At 44.6% G+C, this 24,192-nt stretch overlaps 1 protein-coding gene across 1 annotated transcript in view; it reads right to left on the bottom strand.

The window, feature by feature from the left end:
- The window catches only part of SLC35F1 (solute carrier family 35 member F1), a 390,852-nt gene extending 367,649 nt beyond the window's left edge, over positions 1-23,203 (bottom strand). The window contains exon 1 of the mRNA XM_072831666.1: positions 23,010-23,203. Within this exon, the coding sequence (XP_072687767.1) occupies positions 23,010-23,188 (179 nt within the window). The 5' untranslated portion in view covers positions 23,189-23,203. The remainder of the gene's footprint in view (positions 1-23,009) is intronic.
- Between the last annotated feature and the right edge of the window lie 989 nt (positions 23,204-24,192).

Genomic DNA, 24,192 nt, shown 5'->3' with positions numbered 1-24,192 from the left:
AAGATCAGATTAGAATACAAACAACCATATTTCAAGGGGGTCTGTGATCTGCAATTAGAAAGGATGAAGGGATACGAGCATTAGGTTGCACCATTACCTTCCCAAAGAGAGCCTTTGATGTTTGGGTACCTACTGGGAGGCTAATTTAGGATTAAAGCTTAGAAAAGAAGTTTGCTTAGGTCCTATGCTTCCAATCAGAGAAAAAAATGTAGATTTCTATATTTAAATTCTATATAGTTTAGGGCTGACTTTCCCTTCAAACAGGCCAAGACACTTAAAACACAAAAATGGCTTCAATGAACTTCCACCCCTGGGGAACATGAAACTGTCACACACAGTCCATCCCAGGAGGTTTCCACTGGGTAGTCTCCTTTGCAGGGAGCTGTCAGTGGCAGGAGGCCTGAGGGTGGCGGTGCCCTCCCTCATCCTGCTTGTTCTAGTGTAACTTTTCATCATGATGCCTTCCTACCCAGGGTTAAACCAGGCAGTACCAAACACAGAGGTGAAGGTTTTGGATCTAGGAATTAGACCAGGAATAAGCATATCACCCATGCCAGGCCCAAGTCATTTTCTGGAATTGCTCTAAGGCCGCAGAAAAGCAAAGTCCCTTTCCACTGTGCTCGCTGAGTTGGAGGATGTAAATGCTGCCTTCCTCATGGAGAAAGCCTGTCTACAGAGTAAAACTTAAAGGAAATAAGTAGGCCCATGTGGTGGAGCAAAAGGCAGAGTCCTGATGACATCCTTTTACCCCCTGGATCCAGCTGTGCCTAAAGCTAGTCACCTCAGACTTCCCCAAAACATGGGACAATAAATTGAATTTAAACAAAACTAAAAATAAATAAAAAATTTTTTAAAAACATGGGACAATAAGCTACAGCCCAGCTTGAGTTAGGTTTCTGTCCCTGGGAGGAAACAGAGTGGCATCTACTTCTCTCCGCTGTACAGATGCCACAGAAGAGCGTAGGCTTCAAGACCAAGCTCTAGCAATGTCACTCCAGGTCTGTGTGACTTTGAGCAAGGGAGCCACCTTTCCGACTCAATAGCTTCATCTTTAAAATGGAGATGAAGGTTTCAGAGGATTGAACATGATCATCTATGTGAGGCACTTGGCACAGTGACTGATAACGTAGGGATGCCGGGGCACCTCAGTGCTGCCAACATCTCTATCGCCATCATCATCACCATCACTGTGACAGTCAATTTGATGTGTCAGCTCAGCGAGGTTATCACGCCCAGTTATCGGGTCAGGCACTAGTCTGAAGGTTGCTACCAGCGTATTTATAGAGGTGATTGGCATTTACAATCAGTTGACTTTAAGTAAAGCTGATTACCCTGGATAATGAGGGTGGGTCTCATCCAATCAACTGACGGCTTTCAGAGTAAACACTGAGGTTTCTTGGAAAAATAATTTTGCCTCAAGACTGTAACAGAAATCTGTCTGAATTTCCAGCCTGTTGTACTGCCCTAGAGATTTTGGACTTGCCTGATCCCATGACTGCGTGAGCTGACTCATTAAAATAAATTCTCTCTCCCTCTCTCTCTTTCTCATTCCTTCTCTCTCTTCCTCTCTCTCTCTCTCTCTCTCTATATATATATATATATACACACATACACATATATTTATACATATATAAATATACATATATATGCATATACATAACATATATACATATAAGATATTTATATGTATGATACATAAAAATACATTTAATATATAGTGTATTAAAATACTTTTATTTCATATATAGACATATATATTTATACACACACAAACACACACACACATCTCTCCTGATTTATATAATCATGACTTGTCTAGGTGCTCCCCAACCCCTTGGTGGTAGTGGTCAGAAGTGATCCAGAATGGCAGGCAATGTACAGCTCACTGAAGTAAGCCACTGGTATATTTGATTGACTTCCACTACTGTTCTCCAAGAAGCAAGAAATTTCTAGGCTGTCTTCATCCAAGACCTAAGTATGGTATCTCACAGTGGGACGTGTGAACAAAGAGCAAACTGCTATTGGTGGCTCCCACTTCCTCAGTCTCTGGCATGGATCTAAGGTGTGATTAGAAATTTACCATGGGAAATAACTGCTCCAGAGGCCCGGTTCTCATCTCAGAACTGTGTAAAGCTTTAAGTCATGGTGTTTTTCCCAATTCATTTGGAGGGGATTTGTTTGTTTTTAAGCAATGCACAAAGAAAACTGATTGGCTCTTTCCTGACTCATAAGTATGGACATCTTGAATTATAATCCAAGGCTCTGGGTACAGAAATGGATTCAGACTAAGGAAGCTGAAAGCAACGCATCATCTCCAGTGATGCAGAGAAATCTCCTCCACGTTCAGCAGGGAGCAGCATCCACCTGCCATCTCCTTCCTCCACCCACACTCCGTGGATGGCATTTCCATCTTCTCTCTTCTTTACTGCCCACTTACGATGAGGCCGTGCAAGGCACTTCATCTATTTTTCTCTTGATTATTCTTTCCCACAATCCCCTTTTCTACTCAGCAAACACCCATAAAGCAGCATGTTCCTGGATGAAAAGAATGAAAGTTACATATCTGGGATGCAATGGAAGCAGAAGGAAACCCTGCCAAAGGCCTCTTAAAAGCTGCCACACCTGCTGACTAAACACAGCCGCCTCCGTAGCCCAAGGGAAGAATCCATTCTTCTCTTTCAAACTCTGGCTTGAGAAATCTCTCTCCACGAATCAGTTCATCAGCCATTGATTAATCTCTCTCATTAGCTTCTCTATTAATTGCAAGAGAAATACAAGGCTGCTTTGTAGGTGGCAAAAGAAGGGAACCCAACCCAGCATGTGCCTATGCCTCAGGCAAAAATTCTGCCCCCAGAACTCAAAGCTCGGAGGAAGCCCGTGCATCTCTCGGTAGTCATTTATTCAACAAATATTTGTTGAATATGATTATCTACTACATGACAGCTGTTCTACAGGATTTAAAAAAACAAACAAAAGCCCCTGCCATAAAACAAATACACCTGTTCCTTCCCTTCATCTGGAGCTTCAAGGTGTGTCTGGGAAGAATGCTGTCACTACAGAGAAGCCACAGGTTTTTGGAAGCCCTTGCTCCCAGCATCTCTTGGGTCTGGGCCTCCTCTCCCTGCCCTGTGAGTTCAACATCCCTTCTCTCCTCTTTTTCTTACCCAAAACTCAGCATGCCTTCCATTATCATTTTTTGTCTTGATTTCTATTTCTTTACCTTCTAGGAGCAAGTACTATTGGAAACTGCCCATACAATAAATACCAGTCCTGCTCCCAAAGAAAATAAGATGTTCGTGTGACTCTCAACTCCCAGACTACAAAGGAACTCAGAAAACTTTTCTGCCTTCATTCTTGTGCCCCTTCCTTACATATTTATTAGCTCAAGTATTGATAATTATAATGGCTAACATGTTCCAGGCATGGTGCCAAGAGCTATAAATACATTATCTTAACTCTTCCCAATGACCCTATGAGGTAGGTGTTTTTGTTGTAATTTCACAGATGATGAAACCAAAATTCAGAGAATATAGGTGACTTGCCCGAGGTCATGCCATTATTATGCCAAATAAAATCAAACACCCCATAAGCCCAATTCACCTAAGTAGCAATTACAATCAAGACCCATGGCTTCAGAAAAGAGCAGTTAGAGGGCACCCAGGTGGCTCAGACGGTTAAGCGTCTGCCTTCAGGTGAAGGTCATGATCTCAGGGTCCTGGGATCAAGTCCTGCATCTGGACTCCCTGCTCAGCGAGGAATCTGCTTTTTCCTCCCCCTTTGCCCCTCTCCACTGCTTGTGTGCTCTCTCTCTCTCTCTCTCTCTCTCTCAAACAGATAAAAATCTTTAAAGAGAGAGAGAGAAAGAGGGAGAGATGAGGAGTGCATCATAACTCGTCATTTCTCCTCTGGAACTGTCACCTCCCAGGGTGCAATAATCTTGCTGTGTTCAAATCCAGTGTATACTGCTGGCAGCCAGAGCCTATGAAAATGCAAATTGGTCATGTCATTCTTCTGCTTGGAGCCTCAATAGTGCTCAGTGCTCTTAAGGTAAAACACACCCAACTGAACAAACTTCCCAAGCCCCCCATGATCTGGCCCCTACCTACTCCACCATCGTTCTCCCCAACATGTGGAGCCTCAGCCATCTGAACTGCTTCCATCCCCCAGAATGCACCATGCTTTCACCCGCACACTCTTCTGAGGTGTCGTTTACTCTAAAACACCATTCCCTATAAAACCCTGACACACACACACACACACACACACACACACACATTCCTCTCTCTTCTGGCTAAGTCTTCCTCATCCTCCAGTTACCAGTTTAACTGTCACATGCTCAGATGCCTTCCCTAATCCCTCATATCAGGCACTCCATGCTTCTCCACTATACCCTGTGAGATCTTTCCTACACGTGGTGCCTCGCACCAGCCTGGCACAAAGCAGGCTCAAAATAAATGCTTATCAAACAAATGAATAAATGGCTGATGTGATGGGGAGTCTATCATCCAACACTCCAATCTCCTCAATGTATTTGTCTAATCTGAGCCAGCTCAGGACTACCAAAGGTGCCACAGACTGGTATGGATGTCCATGACCTCCACCAGTCACAGGAGCCCCTTCCTTCTACTCTGTACAACTGTATCCTAGAAGATTAACCCTCCGTACTACACACTGGAGCAGATGGCCTCTGCTCTTCTTTGGCACAGGCGTCCATACTGAAAGAGATGAAAAGGCCTTGGCTAGTATTGATAGAAAGTCGTTGGTTTCAGGGCAGAGTGAGAGAGGTGTGTATCAGTCAAAAAAGTTCTCAACTGCAAGTAAAACAAATTTCAACTTAGGCTGGCCTAAACCATTAAGATATTTATTATGCCACATAATGGAAGTCCAGCGATAGAGCAATAATCTCTAAGCAGGTGGCACTTCAGTTAGTTGCTCCACACTGTTTTCAAGGATACAGGCACCTTCCCTGTCTCCACTCTGCTGTCCTCAGTGTTGGTGACATCCTAAGGCTGGTTTCCTTCGCGGTCATAAGGTGGCTGACCGTAAGAGCCAGTAGCAAGACGGATATTTCCTGATCACATCCAACAGAGAAAGAAAAATCTCTTCCCCCACCATCAAATGTAAGTGCTTCCCTTCAATCTGATTGGGCCTGTGCCTGCCCCAAGACAAACAACAATCTTCCAGCCCCAGAATCTAGATGAATACCAAAAACTAATTGGCTTATAAGAACCATCTGGGGCAAAATGGATGCACTAGTGATGGAACCAACAAGACACTTTGGAGGAAAAAGTCTCTGTTGCCAAGGATAGAAGCAAAGGAGTACACTTCTTTGCATCTAACACCACTATATTTTTCTCTTTCTATTTGCAACGGCTCCCGAAGATGTCACATGTAAATACTCCATATCCCTTTTGAATGTGTGGTTGTATTTCTTCTTGCTGACACTAGCTTCTCTCCAAGTTAATCATCTTCTTCTGCAGACATGCTTATGTTGAGTCAGCATTTAACATTTCGAGGCTTATTGCTTACAGCAGCGACAGAAACTGCTTCACTCAACCCTGCGCAGAGGCAATACAAATGACAGCAAGAATGCAAGCCAAATGACTTCATTACTCTTTTTTATGTACGCAGATCTTTGATAATGTCATAAAGCAGAAGTCTCATCACTCCACGGTGAATAAAACGTCCCGCCTTAGTGATGCAACAAAGGCTGGAGAGAGGAGGGAAAAAAGGCTGTTACAGTTAGTAACCCTCTGGCACTGTCCTGCTCCTCGATGGGTCACATCTGTGTGTTCTACAGCAGAAATTTAAAAGCCAACTAAGCTGACACTTTTAGGAAAAATATTATGCTAATTTCCATTCTATTCAAGTGCAGATAACTTGTCAAATTATCCTGAGTCCACCTTTGCAGGCAGGGTTTATCTAAATATGCTGAGGTAACAAATCATTCTCTAATTCAACTTAACTGTCTATATGGGCTCTTTGCCCCCAGGACACAAGCACACATGAACCACTCTTAAAATGGCTGGCCTGTCATTTTATTTGGAGGTACCAGCACACAAAGAAGAAAGACTACATATATGCTTTAAAAATAAATTTCGTTTGATTTGTCAGAAGGTCTTTGGGTTTTACTGTCAAGTATCATCATACACCATAAGAGCTGTACAGGGATTTAGTGACCACGGATTTCAAATGACATGTCAACATTCTTAGAGCTGGTGCACAGATACATTCTCCAACATTTATTCACCAGTATGCCTTTGAAAACCTGGGAGGTGATGCTTGACCATACTGGTGGAGAGCCCTGGACAAACTCCAAAAACAGCAAAGTTGATCGCTGGTGCTCTCCCATGCTTGTGGGTTCTTCTCCTCCAACCAAAAATGCTTATAGCCCTCTAGTTGCACAACTTCCCACACTATAAAAATCCAACCAGACCTTCTTGCATGCCCAATGTCCCACGTTCCAAAGATACCTTCAAGTAATGATCCTATCCTTCCTTCTGACTGACTTCAGCTCTTAAGAGGAAAGCAGCTTAATTGATTGACTGAAATAATAACTGATTAACTAGATTAAAGTATACTTGAGATTAGAGACCTAATCTTACATGTTTGCATCTCCTAACCACACTTAGGACTATGCTTTCCCCACAGCAGACATCCAAAGGATATAAATCTAATCCTGTTTAATTATCCCAGGGTGATGTATCTGAAGAAGAAATCTATTTCAAATTAATTTCTGACTGGTAGAAATTATTTAGGAAAATATTTGGGGATGGGAATAAAAAATGTTGTTCTCCTTTCTCCTAGCCTACTTTGAGCTAGGACTTCCAACTACCATATATCCTTCTTACTGTTCCTTCCCAGACCACTATAAGTACACCATTAATTCATCAAACAAGTATTACCAACATCCATTATGTTCAAGGGCTCTGCAGAGCACTGGGCAGAAAGCAGTAAACCAGCCAGGCATGGGCTCTACTCTCATGCAGTTTCCTTGGCAATCGGTCTTGTTCTTTGCTATTTTTTTCCCCCAGGCTTTATACCTGCCAGTATGATGATGATGATGATAATAATAATAACTTTGAGTAGGACTTTCTATATGTCAAATGCTGTTCTAAGTGCTTCATATATATACGTCTTATATATAATACTAGTATATATTATATATAACATATTATATATAATATATAATTATATAGTTATATAATAATATATTTATATATATTTATTATATATAATAATTATAATAATATATATTATATATTAGTATTATATATACGTGATGCAAAAAAGTGATGCAACAAAGGCTAGAGGGGGTGGGGAAAGGCTGTTACAGTTAGTAACCCTCTGGCATTGTCCTGCTCCTCAATGGGTCACATCTATGTGTCTACAGCAGAAATTTAAAAGCCAACTAAGCTGACACTTTTAGGAAAAATATTATGCTAATTCCCATTCTATTCTAGTGCAGATAACTTGTCAAATTACCCTGAGTCTATATAAATATATATATATAATATATATATATATGTATATATTTCTTTTAGTCCTCAACAGAACTTGTGAGCAGATAAGAAACTAAGGTCCTCAAGATCAGAACACTAAGATGCTAAAGGAAGTAGACTAGCCCTTTTTTTGTTTTTTGTTTTGTTTTGTTTTGTTTTGTTTTGTTTTGACTAGCCCTCTTCTTAACCTCTGTTGCTTAAAACAACCTTTAAGTGACTTACGTTTTAATTTTACAACTGATTACCACACAGGATATTTCTTGGCAGACAGAATTAAAAATTTTAGGAGAAAAGCACTGATAGACATGTGTTGAATTTTAAATTATGAGAAGCAGCGCACCTCGGTACTTTCCTAACTCTGGCATCACTCAAATTATCTTTCTATCCTTTTCTATATCCCCTACCATCCCACAGGTCAATTAAAAAAAAAAAAACTAAAACTAAAATCCATTGAGTACCTATTCTGTGCCAGGCACTATCATTCATTGCTTTGCTTTATTCATTTCCTAAGATCAAAACAGTTTCACAGAGAAAGTTAGTGATTCACCAAAATGAGGAATTTGACATGGAATGAGGGTGTCTTTGATTCATTAATACATCACATGTCTTCTGTGCCTTTTTTCCCTTGTTCACTTGCTAGCATTTCCTTAAGAGAGGCCAGAATCAACGTTCTATGCCTCATGAAGCCAATTACTTTAATGGTTAAGATAGCACAGCAGTATTAGAAATGCAAGGCTAATTCTCTGCAAGCCTTCCCTTCACCCTCCACTCCACCACCAGCATTCTATTTCCTTATGTATTTCACTGTAAAAATCTTTTGTTCTTTGTATATGTCTTTCTTCCCCAACCACCTTTTGGAAGAGTTTGTGGTAGAATGCATCAGCCTGAAGAAATTCCTTTTTTAGCAAGAGTGCCCTGTAGACTCTGGCCCTTTATCTGCTTCCCCAGTTGCAACCAAAATGGAGGAGAACCCTCAGGTTCTCCTCCATTAAACCCAATGAACTGTTAAACCCAATGAACTGTTGTCTGGTTGTGACAAAGGGAAACAGGAGATAACAATCTGGTAAGAAAAGGTTTTTGTGGGGTGCCTAGGTGGCTCAGTCGGTTAGGCTCCCTCTCCCCTCTGCTTGTGCTCTCTCTCACCATCTCTTTCTCTCTTAAATAATAAACGAAATCTTTAAAAAAGAAGAAGAGTTTTGTCTTGTATCTCAATTCACCAACCCATAGCCCAACAAACTGCAGTCCTGGCACAGCAGCCCGTGCTGCATCCATTCCCTTTTGCATACTTTATATAATCACCACTTTTGACAAATTGATATCCAAAATGAGTGATCTGATACCCATTGCTATAAATGCTTTAAATGGTGCTTTTCTTCTGTCATAGTCAAAGGCATACTCTCAGGTTGCAATTAACTTTGAGGCTAGGGAGGTAATAATTATGGTCTCTTTGCATTGGACATAAATGAGTCCATTTATCAGCATTAGAGTTACAAATGATCAATCTTCTAAAAGCAGCGCAAGCAAGCACCTCACTGCCTATATACTCCTTTAGGATCAAGAGCACCCAGCTTTCAGTAGGGAAGTCAATCCAAAATGCATGTATCCCATCAGGCCCAGGAAATAATGGGAAGCATCAAGGTAAAAAGGATTGTTTTCAAAAGGAAGGACAAGGAGGAGGAAGAGGGCAGGAGGAGGAGGAGAAGAATTTCACCTGAAAGACACAAATCACACAAACTATTAGAATCACAGTAGGGAGATAAAGGTAAATTTTTAAAGTCACCCAACTCATTATCACCCGGAGCACGGAGTGTGGTAATAAAACTATCCATGGCTAGGGGAAATGTGGGATGCGTGGGGAAGAATTCTTATGGGGTGGCTGTTCTATAGGCACATTCACCCTTTTCATATACAGCTAGCTCATAGGTAATTCCACACTGAATATTTTTATTTTCTTAGATGATATCAATTCAGTATGGCTCCAAAATCTTCTTCAACCAACTCTCAGCCAAAAAAAAAGGGGGGGGGGCATGGTAAGGATATCTGAGGACTGTTTTTAAACTATCCTAATAGAAAACGATCATCTACCAATTGGTTTGTATGTGTGTTATCATAAAAAAAAAAAACAGCAGAGCAAGACAGAAAGAGACAGACAGATGGATAGACAATGACTGATTGCAAATAATATCTAATATACATTACCTGCAGAGCAAGATACATAGTATATTATGTTCGATATTTATATACCCCAGAAAGATTCAGAAAGGAAAAGTAGGAGACCAAGATAGGGTCAGGATACCATGGATTGATCCCATCTTCATTTCATTTGTTTGTCTTATCTGGGAACTCATTTTGCCAGACATTAACCACCCTAGACATTATGCTGAGATCTAGAAGCAGCCTTAAGAGGTGACTGGGGGAGCTTTGGTTACCCAATCCCTCCATCAATAGCTGGGGTCTCTACCGATAAACACTCAATCTTAATAATTATTGTGTTCTTGCTCTGCAAAGTCAGCTTCAAGACGAGTCCCCTGACCCTGCCTCCCAACCCTCTCCACCAGCAATTCCAGAGCAACCACTGAATGAAGTCACCAGACCACGAATGTCACTCCAGCGCTCACTGGGTGCTGGTGGTAGCTTGTGTTTGGTTGGTTTGCTCCATAACTAGCTCAAAACCGCCTTGCGCTATTTTCAAAGACGGATCCCCTCCTATCAGACCGGCTTGAATCCCACCGGCCAAGCCTGGCAGCCCTGGAGGGGCAACAGTTAATTTTGTGGAGCTGCAAGGATCCCTCCTAGCTCTCTGTGAGGACACACACGGCCCAGAACAGATCCGCCTCCCCCCCACCCCCCACCCCCCTTCCTCTGTCCTCCCACACACACCTGCCCCCACCTCACAGCCTCCCTGTTTGCAAGCAGTCACCTGACCCTGGGATCTTCCGAAGCCCCTCACCACCCAGCGGCCTTCAGAGCCGCCTGTGAGGCTATCTGTTGAGGAAAGGGCCCTCTCTGAGAGCGCAGTGTTTCTCCTGCCTACAGCGGGATACAGATAGGGACAGAGACTCCAGCCATCCCCGGGAACCCAGTGTCACAAAGAGCTCCTCTGATCCCGCTGGCATCTGGGCTTCCCCTCATTAGCACATTAAAGCTGCTCTGTCCCTTCCCTCAGAGCCGCTCTGTCTGTCCCACTGACGGCCTCTATGGAGCCTTTTAGGCCCACGCTCATTTAGAAACCTCCCCAGTTCAAGAGGCACTAACCCCTTCCCGGAGCCTGTCAAGCCCCTTCACAAACCACAGGTACCTCCGGAGCAGTCTCACTCTGAGAGGCGCGGCCAGACAGCGGGACAGACGCCGCCTGCCAAGTCGGTCTTACAAGAAGAGGCTTTCTTAAAACAGAACAAAATATATATATATTTTTAATTATATCTAGCTTTCAACAAAGAGTACCCATTGAAGTAAACAGACTTGTGCTTTGTTCACAGACGGGTGGCTTCCCCTTCAGATTCTGACTGACAAGGCTCAGGAGGAAATCCAGCAGGGCCCGCGCGGCCTGCACTCCGGTCCTCACACGCGGGAGGCGGCGGGCAGCATCTATCACCGGCCTGACGCCGGCCGAGCCCTGGAGAGCCTGCTCGCCTTTGGATTTTGTGACCGGGATAGACCACGGCGTGGCGCCTGGCCAGCATTCCCAGCCCGCAGCCCGGATGTTACTTCATTTAAAAATCCGCCCCCCCCCCCCACAAAATGCAATGGGAAACGAAGGCCTAGGATTATTTTAACTAGTTTCCAAGTGAGGAAGTTGAGGCCCCAAACTTACGTCAGTTGCCTCAGACGGAGCATGTATCAGTCACATTCTGAAGGGGACACCATCACGCCAGTGGCCCAGACACAAAAATCTCTGAGTGACTTTTAATCCCCTCTTCTGTCTCTCCCACCTTATTACCCAATGTAATCAGGACCCAAATCCTACTGAGCTCCCCCAAATATGTCCCGTACCAATATCCTGACTTCTTCAAAGCTGAACTCACAGATGGTTGTTGCCGGCCGCGTCACTCGGGCCCAGATCCGTCGCTGAGTCCACCCTACCCAAGGCAGACTTCTTTCTGCCCATCACACCCCCCACCTCATCCCTTCTACAAACATCAGGCACACAGCGCTGCCCCTCAATCCTACTATCCTCCTTTCGTATATTCCCCTTCTGACTCTTCAGAATGACTGCTGCCCGTTTCCCTCTGCACAAATGCCCTGCAGGCCTCCCCCCACCCAGCTCCTCCGTTCCCAATGGACATCCTTGCCTCAGAGCTCTCAGAGAAAGCGAAGCAGCCAGCCAGGAACTGACTTCTATTCCCATCACCAAACCTACCAAATCTCCTTCCTTCATGCCCACAGGTGCAGCTCCGCTCTCGTATCATGGACAGTGTCCTGGTCCTCTCCAAGGCCAACCTCTCCCCCTTGGATCCCGCCATCTTACCTTCTCAAGGTGTTCCCTCCTTCCCTCATATGCAATTTTCCCTTAACAGCATATCTTTCCCGTCAGCGCACAGACCTTTTGTGTTATCTCCTCTATTAAGAGACTCTCCCTTTGCCCCTCATTAGGGCAAAACTTCCCAAAAATTATGTTCTGTAGCCCTCACCTCACTTTCCCTCGCCAGCCATTCCATCCAGGCTTCCCTGTGCACCTCCACTCTGAACCTCTGCCTTTCAGGGCCCCCAAGGTTTCCACATTGCTGAGCCACTCGCTGCCCATTTCTCTGTCCTTCCCTTAATTACCTCAGCACAGGGCACCACTTATTTCCTCCCTCCCTCCTTCCTTCCCTTAGGCTTCCGAACACTACACCCTCCTGTTTTCTCACCTACTTCAGACCACTCCTCCTCCAGTTCCTTTGCTGGGTCCTCCTCCTCTGACTCAGAGGCTGATGCACTGCCCAGTTTGACCGTGGGCTGCCTCTTGTCCTCTCTCTACACTTTGTCTCCAGATGATCTCATCCAGGACCACCCTCGTGACTCCCAAATGCAAATCCCCAGCCCCTGCGTTCTCCCCAGAATCCTAGACTCCAGCTGTCACTGCACATTTCCGCTAAACGTTTCTAACTGAACTTGCTGGAAGTCAATTCCTGACTTTCTCCCATATTTGTTACTCCCCCTGTCTTTCCCATCTTAGACCATGGCAGTAGCACCTTCACTCACCTGGTTTCTCAAGCTCCCCAAGCTATAATTTTTCTTTGTTTTTCCCTGTGCAGCCTCATCAAGTCACTCATCTAGTCCCATGGACTCCATCTCCCAACGCAGGTCACTCCAAGACACAATTGTTTCTCTCTACCACCATTGCTACCCTCTGGTCCAGCCTCCAACATCCCTTTCCTCCAGGAACCACTCACCTCTCCCACAATCCATTCTAGCTGGTCTTTAAAACATTAACCAGACTACTCTTTCACTGAATACCTTCCAGTTGCTCCCCCATCCCACTTAGAATACAGCCCAAGCTCATCTCCTGACCCCTGAGGCCCTAAAAGATCTTATGAGTCCGTTCCCCAGAAGCTCTTCCCCTCCTCTGCTCACTGCCATCCTGCACTCCTGTCTTCCTCTCTTTCAGCACACTATTCCTGCTTGTCTCATCTTAGCATCTCTGCCTGGAGTGACCTTCGTGTGGCCAGTTCCTCCTGGCCATTCCGATCTTAGCTTCAATGTCACCAGAGAGAGAGAGAGAGGCCTCTTCTGATCCCTCAAGTTAAAGCACCACCCACCGGCTCTCTGTCACCTCCCTCCACTTTAATCCTCTGTGTGGTATCTAGCACAACTGGATATCTTTCTTAGTATTTGTTCATTGCCTGCCCCAACTCCAATGTTGTCACCAGAAGAGTGAAGATCTCTTATGCCTTGCTCCCTGCAGTATCCCCATTATCCACATGATGCCTCTTACCTGGCTCGATAATTATTTGTTGAATGGTGGCACAGCTCCTAGTCTGTGCTCCTCAGAGCTTGAAGGGAAGCCCTACCAGTGGCTCTGCCACTCAGGATAGTTACCCTCCCTTCTGTTACTTAGACCTAGAATATGCTCTTTTTCACTTTGTGATCCCTGAAAAGTAGCATCTCCACTCATACCCCATTCCGGGATGCTGTGCTGTACCACCCCTCACTTTAAAAAGTTATCCTGCCCAGCATTTAAGGTGGGAGCCTCAACCCAGGCTTTTTGGGTTAAGCCCTTGATACCTAATGTAGCTCTCATCAGTGTCTCCACATCACCAGATTTCCAAGGCCACGACCAGCACCAGCCTCATGCCACCACTATGAGGAACCCCTTCTCCATGATCAGATATACTTCCAGACTCACTGTTGAATCCAGACTCACTGTTGTCCCCTCTTGGATATTGGGCTGGGACCAGTGCCTCTCAAACTTTCTACCATAAGGTACCAGTTGCTTCTTTCAATTCCTTGCAGGTAATACTTTTGAAAAATGCAATTTTAAAAACCAACTGCTGGAAAAATAAAATGACAAAAACCAAAAACTTATCAGAATACATGACCCCATTTTTAATATTACAAGGAAAGACATAAAAGTTCCATCACATAGCTATGAATATTTCTAAATGCTCACTCTCGATTTCATGTTCATGTCTGCATTCTGGTTACACAGTTTCTGAATCAGCGCAGGTCCTGGGACCACAGTCTGAGTAGCTGGCTGCTGTCCTCCTGGCTGTGTGTCTAGTTCACACAACACCTTGTGTCTCTTCTGCCCTGATGAGCAGATCCCTTCCTTGAGGCAACTTTTAAATAACCTTTCATAAAACAAATACTAAATAACCACAATGTTGCAGACACTGTTGGGTACTTTCTCCAAAATAATCTAACCTTCCTCTTCCTGTTCTTGGACCAGATTCTGTCCAAACCACAGAACTTCCTTCTCCCTGCCTCCATCCCATTTAGACTCTTTTCTCCTCGCCCCTAAATGGCTATGGTAGCTCATAACTTGTCCCCCACACCCAACCCCTCCCCTCTTCATCAGTCCTACAGACTGGGTTCAGAATATCATGTTTAGGCACATCTCTGATCATGTCCTTTCTCTACTCAATAACCTGCAATGGTAATAATCCACAGAGTGAAGTCTAACTCCTTATCGGAGCACCTAAGGGTGCCCATTGTCTGACTCCATCCTACCATTCCAACCTTACTTCACTCTAGACCTTCTTTACCCCCACATAATATTGTCAAACTGGACACTTACTATCTCACCCGATATTTGGTTTCATCCCTTCTACTATCCCTCTTCTTCCACATGGTTCTTTCCTATCCATCTGTTATGTGTATTGAAAGTTTATGTCCCCTCAAAGTTCATGAATTGAAGCCCAAATTCCCAATGTGATGGTATTTGGAGGTGGGACCTTCAGAAGGTAATTGGATTTAGATGAAGTCACAAAGGTGGAGCCCCCATGATGGAATTAGTGCCCTTATAAAAAGACACAGGAGAGGGATTGCTCTCTTGCTCTACAAATCAAAGATATGAGAAGATGGCTGTCTGCAGGTCAAGAAGGCCACCCCCAGACACTAAATCGGCTGACACTCTGATCTCAGACTTCCCAGCCTCCAGAACTGTGAGGCATAAAAGACTATTGTTTAAGCCACCTAATCTATGGTATCTTGTTATAGCAGCCCCAGAAGACATTATCTCTCAATGCCAAAGGCAAATGCCATCCCTGAACCTTCCCACCCTGTTACCAGTCTAGTGTGGGCTCTCCGTCCTCTGTAGTCCTATAAAAGCACTAAACTATATGACCACAAATATTGGTTTTTCTCTCTCTCTCTAACAGGATGATAATATAACTACTTTTATTATTATAAGAATAATGTGATATAAATTTTATAATATAAAAATATATACTTTATAATGTAAAATTTAAGAATTTGATCCACTGTCTACATGCTGATTTTAACTCAAATACTCTCAATAGATTGTATCAAATTATATAAGAAAGCATGCAGTCCTTCCACTAACTCATCCTCATGCTGTTGTCATATTTTAAATCTCTCTTACCTGCAACACATGAACATGTATCCAAGGTCCCTCAAACCTGCGTATGCATCTGTCAGAATGTTAATATTGTCAGGAAACTCTCTTTTCTTTTTTTGTTTGTTTGCTTATTTTTAGGAAATTCTATTTTCCTGATTTATATGGTATTGACCTTTGATAGGCTCATCCTGTAATGGCAGAATGAAATTCAAATCTATTCTCCTTTTTCCCCTAACATTCTTAAGGTTGATAAACATTAATGGCTATTCCTGATTTTTTTAAAGTCTTAGATGAAACAAATTGTATTGTATTCATCAAGAAAGATCGACCTCTGGACTCTGTGTACACTTCAAGTAATTTTATTATGGGTTCAGTCTTCCTCTTGAGTAGTCTGCCTAGAGGTGAAACAGCTAAATTATGGGGGGGTTTTTGTACACCTCTGTTAGATCAGCTTGAAAATCTAATCATTTTTGATAGGTGATGTATGTTACTGTTATTTCTACTTTACTTAAATTGTTCCCTTGATAAATTATCTTGAAAGGGTAATAACAGTTAGAAACTCTACCAATGGTACCCAAGAGTCCTCTTCAGCCCATACCTATCTGGTTCACTACCTTGATCCTGCAGTGCCCAACTTATAGGAAGAACTCAATAAATATTCATTGAATAAATGAATGAATGAATGAGAAATCAGTAAAGTATTTGTCTTATACAATAGATCAGTACTTTCACTAGCTCAAAATCAGGGATGATTTAGGAATTGTAGCCCTGTAATTCTAAATATGGACATAATTAGATTGATGTGGTTTTTGTAAAATCCCATGTTTATTCAGTTCATCGTAGGTTTCCCTAATTAATTTGTTTAAATGGCAAGAATTTTTGGTATATAATATCAGAACTTGCAAAATGGTACTTTTTCAAGCATCACAGAGTCATATACATAAATTATCATTAGAGAAAGTTTAGAATTTAAATCCAGTAGAAAACAATATTTAAAAAATTTTAATGAGTATTCTTAAACAAATTACATTATTGCCATTGACTGGAGCATGACATTTTTCTAAGAAAATATCTTCTAAAACATATTTATTTTTATTGTTTTCCTTGGCATTTCCTATGAAATTTCTTCCTAACTATTGTGCATTCAAGTAGTCCCTGTATAAGGTCAAAACGATAGAATGAGAAGTTCAGCATGGATTGCAGAGTGAACAATTTATTTATAGGACTTTAGTATCTAGGCATCTGGAAACATATAATTAGACATTACTCATAAAAATTCAGGTTATAGATTATAATGATTAACTCTCAGTAGCAGAACACGTGTCATGTTACCCAGTTAGATTCTGAGGTCCCTCAGGCCAAGAATAATATTTTGTCATGTATGTGTCCTCCAGAAGAGGGCTCAACACTCAGTAAGAGATTAAGAACAAATAAGCACAGAAACATCAACTGGGTATAAAAGCAGTCAATGGAATGGAAGAAAATATTGGTAAATCATATATCTAATAAGGGGTTAATACCCAGAATATATAAAGAACTCCTACAACTCAACAACTAAAACAAACAAACAAACAAAAAAACCAAATAATCCAATTTAAAAATGAGCAAAGGACTTAAATCAACATTTCTCCAAAGAAGACATACAAATGGCCAAAAAGCATAAGAAAAGCTGCTCAATATCATTAATCATTAGGGAAACACAAATCAGAACCACGATGAGACATTATTTCACATCCATTAGGATGGCCAATATCAAAACACACACACACACACAAAGTAACAAGTATTGGCAAGTACGTGGAGAAATTGGAACTCTTATACACTGTGAGAATGTAAAGTGGTGCCACTGCTATGAAATGGTGCCACTGCTATGAAAAACTCCAAGAAATAAAAATAGAATCACCATAGGATCCAGCAATCCCACTTCTGGGTACATATCCCAAAAAATTGAAAAGAGGATCTTGAAGATACATTTTCACACTCATGTTCATTGCAGCTTTATTCACAACTGCCATGGGATGGAAGCAAGCTAAATGTCCATCAACGGATACATGGATAAAGTAAATGTGGTATATACATACGGTGGAATATTATTCAGACTAAAAAAGGTAAGAAATCTTCTCACACGGTGGTACAACGTGGATGAACCTTGAAGACATTATGTTAAGTGAATCAAGCCTGTCATAAAAAGACAAATACTACATGATTCCATTTATATGAGGCATCCAAAACAGTCAAACTCTTAGAAACAAAAAGTATAAAGGTGGTTGCCAGGGTCAGTGTGGGAAGGGAAAAAGGGGTGTTTAATGGATTCAGTTTCAGTTTCAAGATGATAAAATTCTAGATGTGTGCTGCATGACAATGTGTATACAAATAACACTACTGTACACATAAAAATGGTTAAGATGGGGATCCCTGGGTGGCGCAGCGGTTTGGCGCCTGCCTTTGGCCCGGGGCGCGATCCTGGAGACCCGGGATCAAATCCCACATTGGGCTCCCGGTGCGTGGAGCCTGCTTCTCCCTCTGCCTGTGTCTCTGCCTCTCTCTCTCTCTCTCTCTCTCTCTCTCTCTGTGACTATCATAAATAAATAAAAATTTTAAAAAAAAGGTTAAGATGGTAAATTTCATGTCATGTGGTTTGGCCATTAAAGATAAGAATAAACGAATGTATACTTGTATGTGTTTGCGCCTCAGTCAAGAAATAGGCAAAATATTTGTGAGGTATTTCTCCACGTGGCTACTGGAGTTTAACTTCCTAAGAATACTTTTTTTAGAAACATAATCAAGAATTAATGTGCTTGAAAACTGTACAGTGAATGCTCACTGGCCTGAACTCAAACAAATGAGAAAGCTAAGCTAAAACCTGGTGGTGGTATTCTCACATTCTGCATTCTACTTTTATGAGAAATGGCAATTAAATAATAAATCAGCTCTTGCATTAGATAACCTTAGAACTATATGAGCAGCCAACTCAATTTCCTATATCATCTGCATGTACAGCAGTGTTTGGTAAAAATAGACTTCTATTATGATGACCCTGAGACGTTGAAGATCTTGAAAGGAAAATTATGCAAAGAGACGTCCATTTTCTTACACATTACTTGGAAATGTATCATCTCTATCCCACATAAACCAAATATTCCTTTAATATAAATGCTCATTTCTCCAAGCCCTCTGTATAAAAAATAAGCATACGGGATGATCTTTTATTTTCATAATTTTGTCCTCTGGTTAAAAATAAATGCATCCTTCGACATCTTTTGTTTACTACTGATCTTAGAAATGTCTGTTTTTGATCACACCACCCGGTTCCATTTGTAATATTGTATATCAGTTATACTCATTACTAGTTGGTCTTCCCTTTTGTTTTGACATCTGTTAGAAGCAGCAGCTTAAGAAAGAGCCTCACTATCAATTTTTCAACAAGAGCTTTCTGACTTGATAAAGGATCATCTAAATTATGTCTTCATCAACTGTACCTATTACTTAGTTCAAGCATCATCCTGTTCCTTGGCAGCCATTCTGTTAGTTTACCATATTCTGTCCACCTTATTTAATGACTCATGATATATGTGATATGCACATATTGTCCTATCTTACACAGGTAACTTCCCATGTTGATTTTATTTAGGCTTGCTACCAACTCTCTATGTATCCTCCTTAATGTTTCTTGGTTTTCAATTCAAAAATTCTTCAGACGTTTTAAAATTAATAAAATGAATCAAAACGTAAATTGGAAATCGGTTCCAAATCAAACGAATGGATGACCCAGCGTCACACTAGTGGATCCATTTTAGTGATTAGATATCCCTACTACAAGACTCGAAAAGGCAGAAACCCCTTTGTAACTTGAGACAACACAATGAATGTCTTGTGGGGAAGAAAGTGGGTCAAAACTAGAAATTCACAGTCATTTTTGTTAAGATCTGAAAATAATATTCAACTGGGAAAAGATAAATAAAACCATACACATGCAAAACACAAAACAAGCAACTACTTGTTTTTCACAAACATTTCATTAAGTGATCATTTTAGAAGAGTAAATCTCTGGCTACTCTATAGACTAGTGTCTACTCCTCTCTCTTTCTAAGAAATCTACCAGGATTCAGCAGTTCTTGTGAAAGTGTCAACTGTTGCCCTTGAGATGTTTTCTTTTTTTGTCATATACTGCTTGCCCATGACAGGGTAATAAATATTATTCCCTGCTAAGAAATAAATGAGGAAGAATTTGCCATATGTTTTCCTTGCTTGAACTGATACATTATTCTAAACCCTTGAGAATGAAAGAAATAACAATTATCTCAGCATTGGAATCATCTTGGATTTCCTGTGTCCTACTGCCAAAACAATTTTGAATACCACAGGGAGAAGAATGTGACACATCCCATTAACTGATTTTTAAAAATTACCTGGCACCTCCTTTTTCATCAAAATCTTGGATACTATTAGATCCTAATCTAATTGCTTTACAGAAAGTGAGTTATCAATGAGATACCCAATTGTCATGTACAAAATGCAGCAATCCAATTCTACAAGCTTATAAAAATTGGGGGGGGATGCTAAGGAGCTATACTGAGGAAAGTAAAATGATGCAGGACAACGTCAGGCAGATTTCACTAAGGTAACACTACATTTTCATTCTACGCTTCTTGAGAATAAGTTCCTACAATTAATTATTAATCAGTACTTTTCTTTTTACCTATCGCTGGGTAGATATAGATAGCATATGTGTTTGCATTTCTTCCTCTGAGTTGGCAGGTAGCTATTGTTACAGACTGCCACCAGTGGCAAGCAAATCGTGGGGCTTACGTTGCTCATAGTCTGTCTAATGCTCTCCATCTCACTGCACCATCCTCAGACTGTCAGCACTGCCCCTTTGGCCCAATGGGATGCTAAGAGCTAACTCACAGTGGTGCAATGTCCCATTCTGTCACTGAAGAGACTACTGGCCAGCTCACAGCAATAGAATGCTGCCAACCATAAATCTGCATGCCAAAAGTTGGAGGGATATTTTTTTATATTGGCTCTAAACTTCCAGATTTGCAACCTCACTTTCTGCTAACAGCTAACTTGCTGCATGCCAGAAGCAAATGAAAAAAAGCAACTGAAACCCAGAGGACAGTAAGTTGATAGGGCAGTGCAGGTAAAGGCTACAGAAATATTAAGGAAAAATGAAGAGTAAAAGAAGAAGAAAAAGAAGGGTGATAAAATGATCATAAGTTTTGAGAAAATGGACAATGCTTATGATTTGGCCCCAGTGGCCCAGCCTGATAACTATTACTGGCTAGATCCATCATACTTGGAGGGTTCAAACTAGAGGGGAGCCACAGCTAAATGCTGGCACAAGATCTCCAAAATTCCAGTTTCCTCCCACGCTGTTGCTTGTAGAGCCCAGTCACTCAGCAGCCACTACCAATGGCCTCCTGTTGACATAATCAAGGCGCAGAAGCCAACCTCATCAGCATGCTAATGAAATTATTCCATTGAGATTTCTATATTTAATCTTTTTTTCAGTCTCCGTACCAAAGATGCTCCTTCTCAAAAGAAATCTTTTCTTCTCTCCCTTGAAGGATAAGGAAAGACCATTAACTCAATACAAAATACTATGCTGAAAATTCTCAAGAATTCTGAAAGACAACTAAACGTTTTAGTTGAAGTGGGAAGGCTACTACCCTAGGTAGGTTCCCATTCACAGACGCGCCTGTGATGACATGTCATTGACCCAATCTTTCCATCTAAAGTCTTCCTCTAAAAATTGGGACTAGTACAGCTCATGTCACGCAGATCACTGAAGGCTTAGTAAAACACAAAGTTCTACTCTTGATGTACTTAGGACTTCATTTGCTTGCGATGCTCCCACAGACCCACCTCAGGCAACAAAAATCCACTGAATGCATGAATTCATGCAGAGCTTTATACTCGCCCAAGTATTTTCTTTAGTATTATCTCATGACAAGAGCAGGAAGACAGGTATTATAAAACACATTTTACAAATGCAGAAACTGAGACCCAGGGAGATGCGCAGCTCTGCCCGGGAACCACGTGGCTAGTTACTGGCTGCTGAGAAATGATGACAACCAAGTCTCCTCGGTGATCTTTTTATTCCGGACTCTAAGACTCATTAAATACCAAGAAACAATCTGCACGGAATCAAGAATAACTTATACTCAAGGAAAGAAAAATGAACGCTTGCACCAGGTTTTTTTTTTCCTTCCAGTTTGATGACGGACAGTGATATTTAACATACTCTGCTTAAAAATCTAAAACATCCAATGCCAAGATATTTACAATTCAAAAAAAAAAAAAAAAAAAACCCAGAGGTGTTCATGAGGACTAGGAAACCCACATACTATGTACCAAGCCAGCATCTTCTTGATTTACTCTGGTCGCTTTTAAAATGTAATATTCTGGAAGGTGTTGTCCTAAGCTACAACTTGGAGGAAAGTAGAGGCTTGACTTCCTATTACCAGCTCATAATCTCCTCCAACGTGAATTTCTTGTGGTGTGCTAGTACATGGAAACCTACTGAAAGCTCGCATACACGTCAAGTCTTCACTAGGCGACTCGAACGGTTTGGGATTTGTTATACCTGATTTAAACCATGCTCCAAGCTTCCACTTCTGTACATATTTTTTGCTCCCACTACAGCTTGCAGCCCCGCGGAGTCCTACGCAGAGCACCGCCGCGCAGAAACCTGGACGACCAGGGCGACCTTAGGAGTCCCCCGCACGGATGCATCCAGAAGGCACACACGCACTCGAATAAAAACACGCAAAACCAATTACCCGATTTTTCTTTTTTCTTTTTTTTTTTAAGCGTCAGCTCTCCGACCATTTCAAGTTACTTAAGTAGAAAAAGTGCCTTTCACCCAACAGTTGCGCCAGGGCCCGCGTCTACGCGCCAACCCGGGTTCCCCTCCTAGAACGCCTCGTCCTTGGTGCGGCCACTGCGCAGGTCCCAGCGCGGTCTGCGCTCGCCTCCCCGGGCTCCGGGCCGCCCCCGCGCGCACCTTCCTCGCAGGCTCCTCGCGCCCCGCCTGGGTCCCCCCGGCCTCCAGCTCCGCGCTCCCGGGTCCCCGCGTGCGCGCGGGCGAGCGGCCACCGGAGCGTCGGACGGCGCGCAGCGGGGCCCCCGCCCGGCCGCCGCCGCGACCCCGTGCCCCGCGTGGAGGCGGGAGACCGCGCCTTCCCGCCTGCGCCCGGGCCCCTGGGGGGTCCGTCCATCCCTCGCCCCGCGGTCCCGGGGGCGCAGAGCCGGGGTCGAGCGGGTAACGCGATGTGCACGCGCGGGGACGCGGCGCGAGTGCGGACCCGCCTCTCGGCGAACTCCCGCCCCGGACCCGCCGCGCTCCGCTCCGGGACGAGCTGCCACGGCCTCCCCGCGGGCTCCGCGCGCACCGTCGCCGCGTGCCCTGCGACCCCGTCCCGAGGGGCCTCGGGGCCGGGGAGGGGGAGCCGCAGCCCGCGCCCCGCGCCCCGCGCCCCGCGCCCCGCGCCCCCGCTCACCTGTTCAGCACTTTGCGGATCCTCTGGCGGACGCCGGCGCGGGAGGAGGCGGACAGGCTGCCGCCGCCGCCGCCGCCGCCGCCCTCGGCCGGCAGGTTCTCGATGGTGCTCACCACATGGTTCGGCGGGGCCGGCGGCGGCGGCTGCAGCGGCTGCGGCGGCGGCTCGGCGGGGATCATCGCGGCGGAGGCGGCGGCGGCGGCGGCGGCGATCAGAACGCGGCCGGGCGCATCGTGCGCCGGCTCGGAGCCCGGGAACGCGCAGGGGAGCCGGCCGGGCGGCCGCGGCCCGGGGAGGCGGCGCTGCCCGCGCGGCGGGGAGGCTGGGGGGCGCGGGGGGCGCGGGGGGGCACCGGGGACCCGCCGCTGCGGCCGCCGCCGCCCAGCCCGCCGCTCACTCCGCTCCCGTCCGGGTGCGCGCCCCTGTCTCGGCCGCCGCCGCCCCGGCTCCTCCCGAGCCGCGTCCCCAAGTCCTGGCGCGCCCGCCAAGTGGCCGGGGAGGGGGTCGGCTCAGCCCACCCGCGCGGAGACCGCGGCTGGGGCTCCGGGCTTCGCGTCGCTCCCTCGGCGCCCCGGTCCCCGCACGCCCGGGCGGCTGCCGTCTGTGTCTCCCGGAGTGAGAGACCGAGAGTGAACCCGGAGAGCCGGGCGGGGGCGCCGCGGCGGCGGGAAGGGGGGCCGGGGCGGGGACACGCGCGCTCCGTCCTCGCCAGAGGGCGCTCCCGAGGCGCCTCCTGGCCGCGACCCTCCCCGCAGGTCCGCCCGAGGCCCTAGCGCGCGGTTGCGGCGATTGCTTCGTTCGTTCGTCCGTTCTTTCATTCATTCATTCATTCATTCATTCATTGCTGCCGTGAGGCTTGGGGGGAGACCCTCCCTCTCTGGTTTGCGGGGGCTCCGCGCTCCCGCCGCCCCGCGGAACCTTAGCACCCCCTTCCCGGGACAGCGCCAGGGCCCCGCCCGCCCCGAATTAAACCCCCGGGCTCGAGTACCCTAACTTACTGCCCCGTCGCTCACCGTAACGGGCCCGGGGGAAGTGGGAGGAGAAACAACTTCGCACGAAGAATTCATTCTAGAAACTGGAGAGAAAGCACGCCAGGCCGACGCATCGCTCGGCTCGGTGTTTGCAGCGCCCTGCAGGGAACGTAGGCAGATGCGCCTTCCAGCTGCGCCTCGGAAACTTGCCG

The sequence above is a fragment of the Canis lupus genome, chromosome 1 (genome assembly GCF_048164855.1).
Source record: "Canis lupus baileyi chromosome 1, mCanLup2.hap1, whole genome shotgun sequence".
In the NCBI taxonomy this organism is placed as follows: domain Eukaryota; kingdom Metazoa; phylum Chordata; class Mammalia; order Carnivora; family Canidae; genus Canis; species Canis lupus.
Note: the sequence above shows the minus strand (reverse complement) of the source record. Positions and strands in the feature narration are given on the sequence as shown.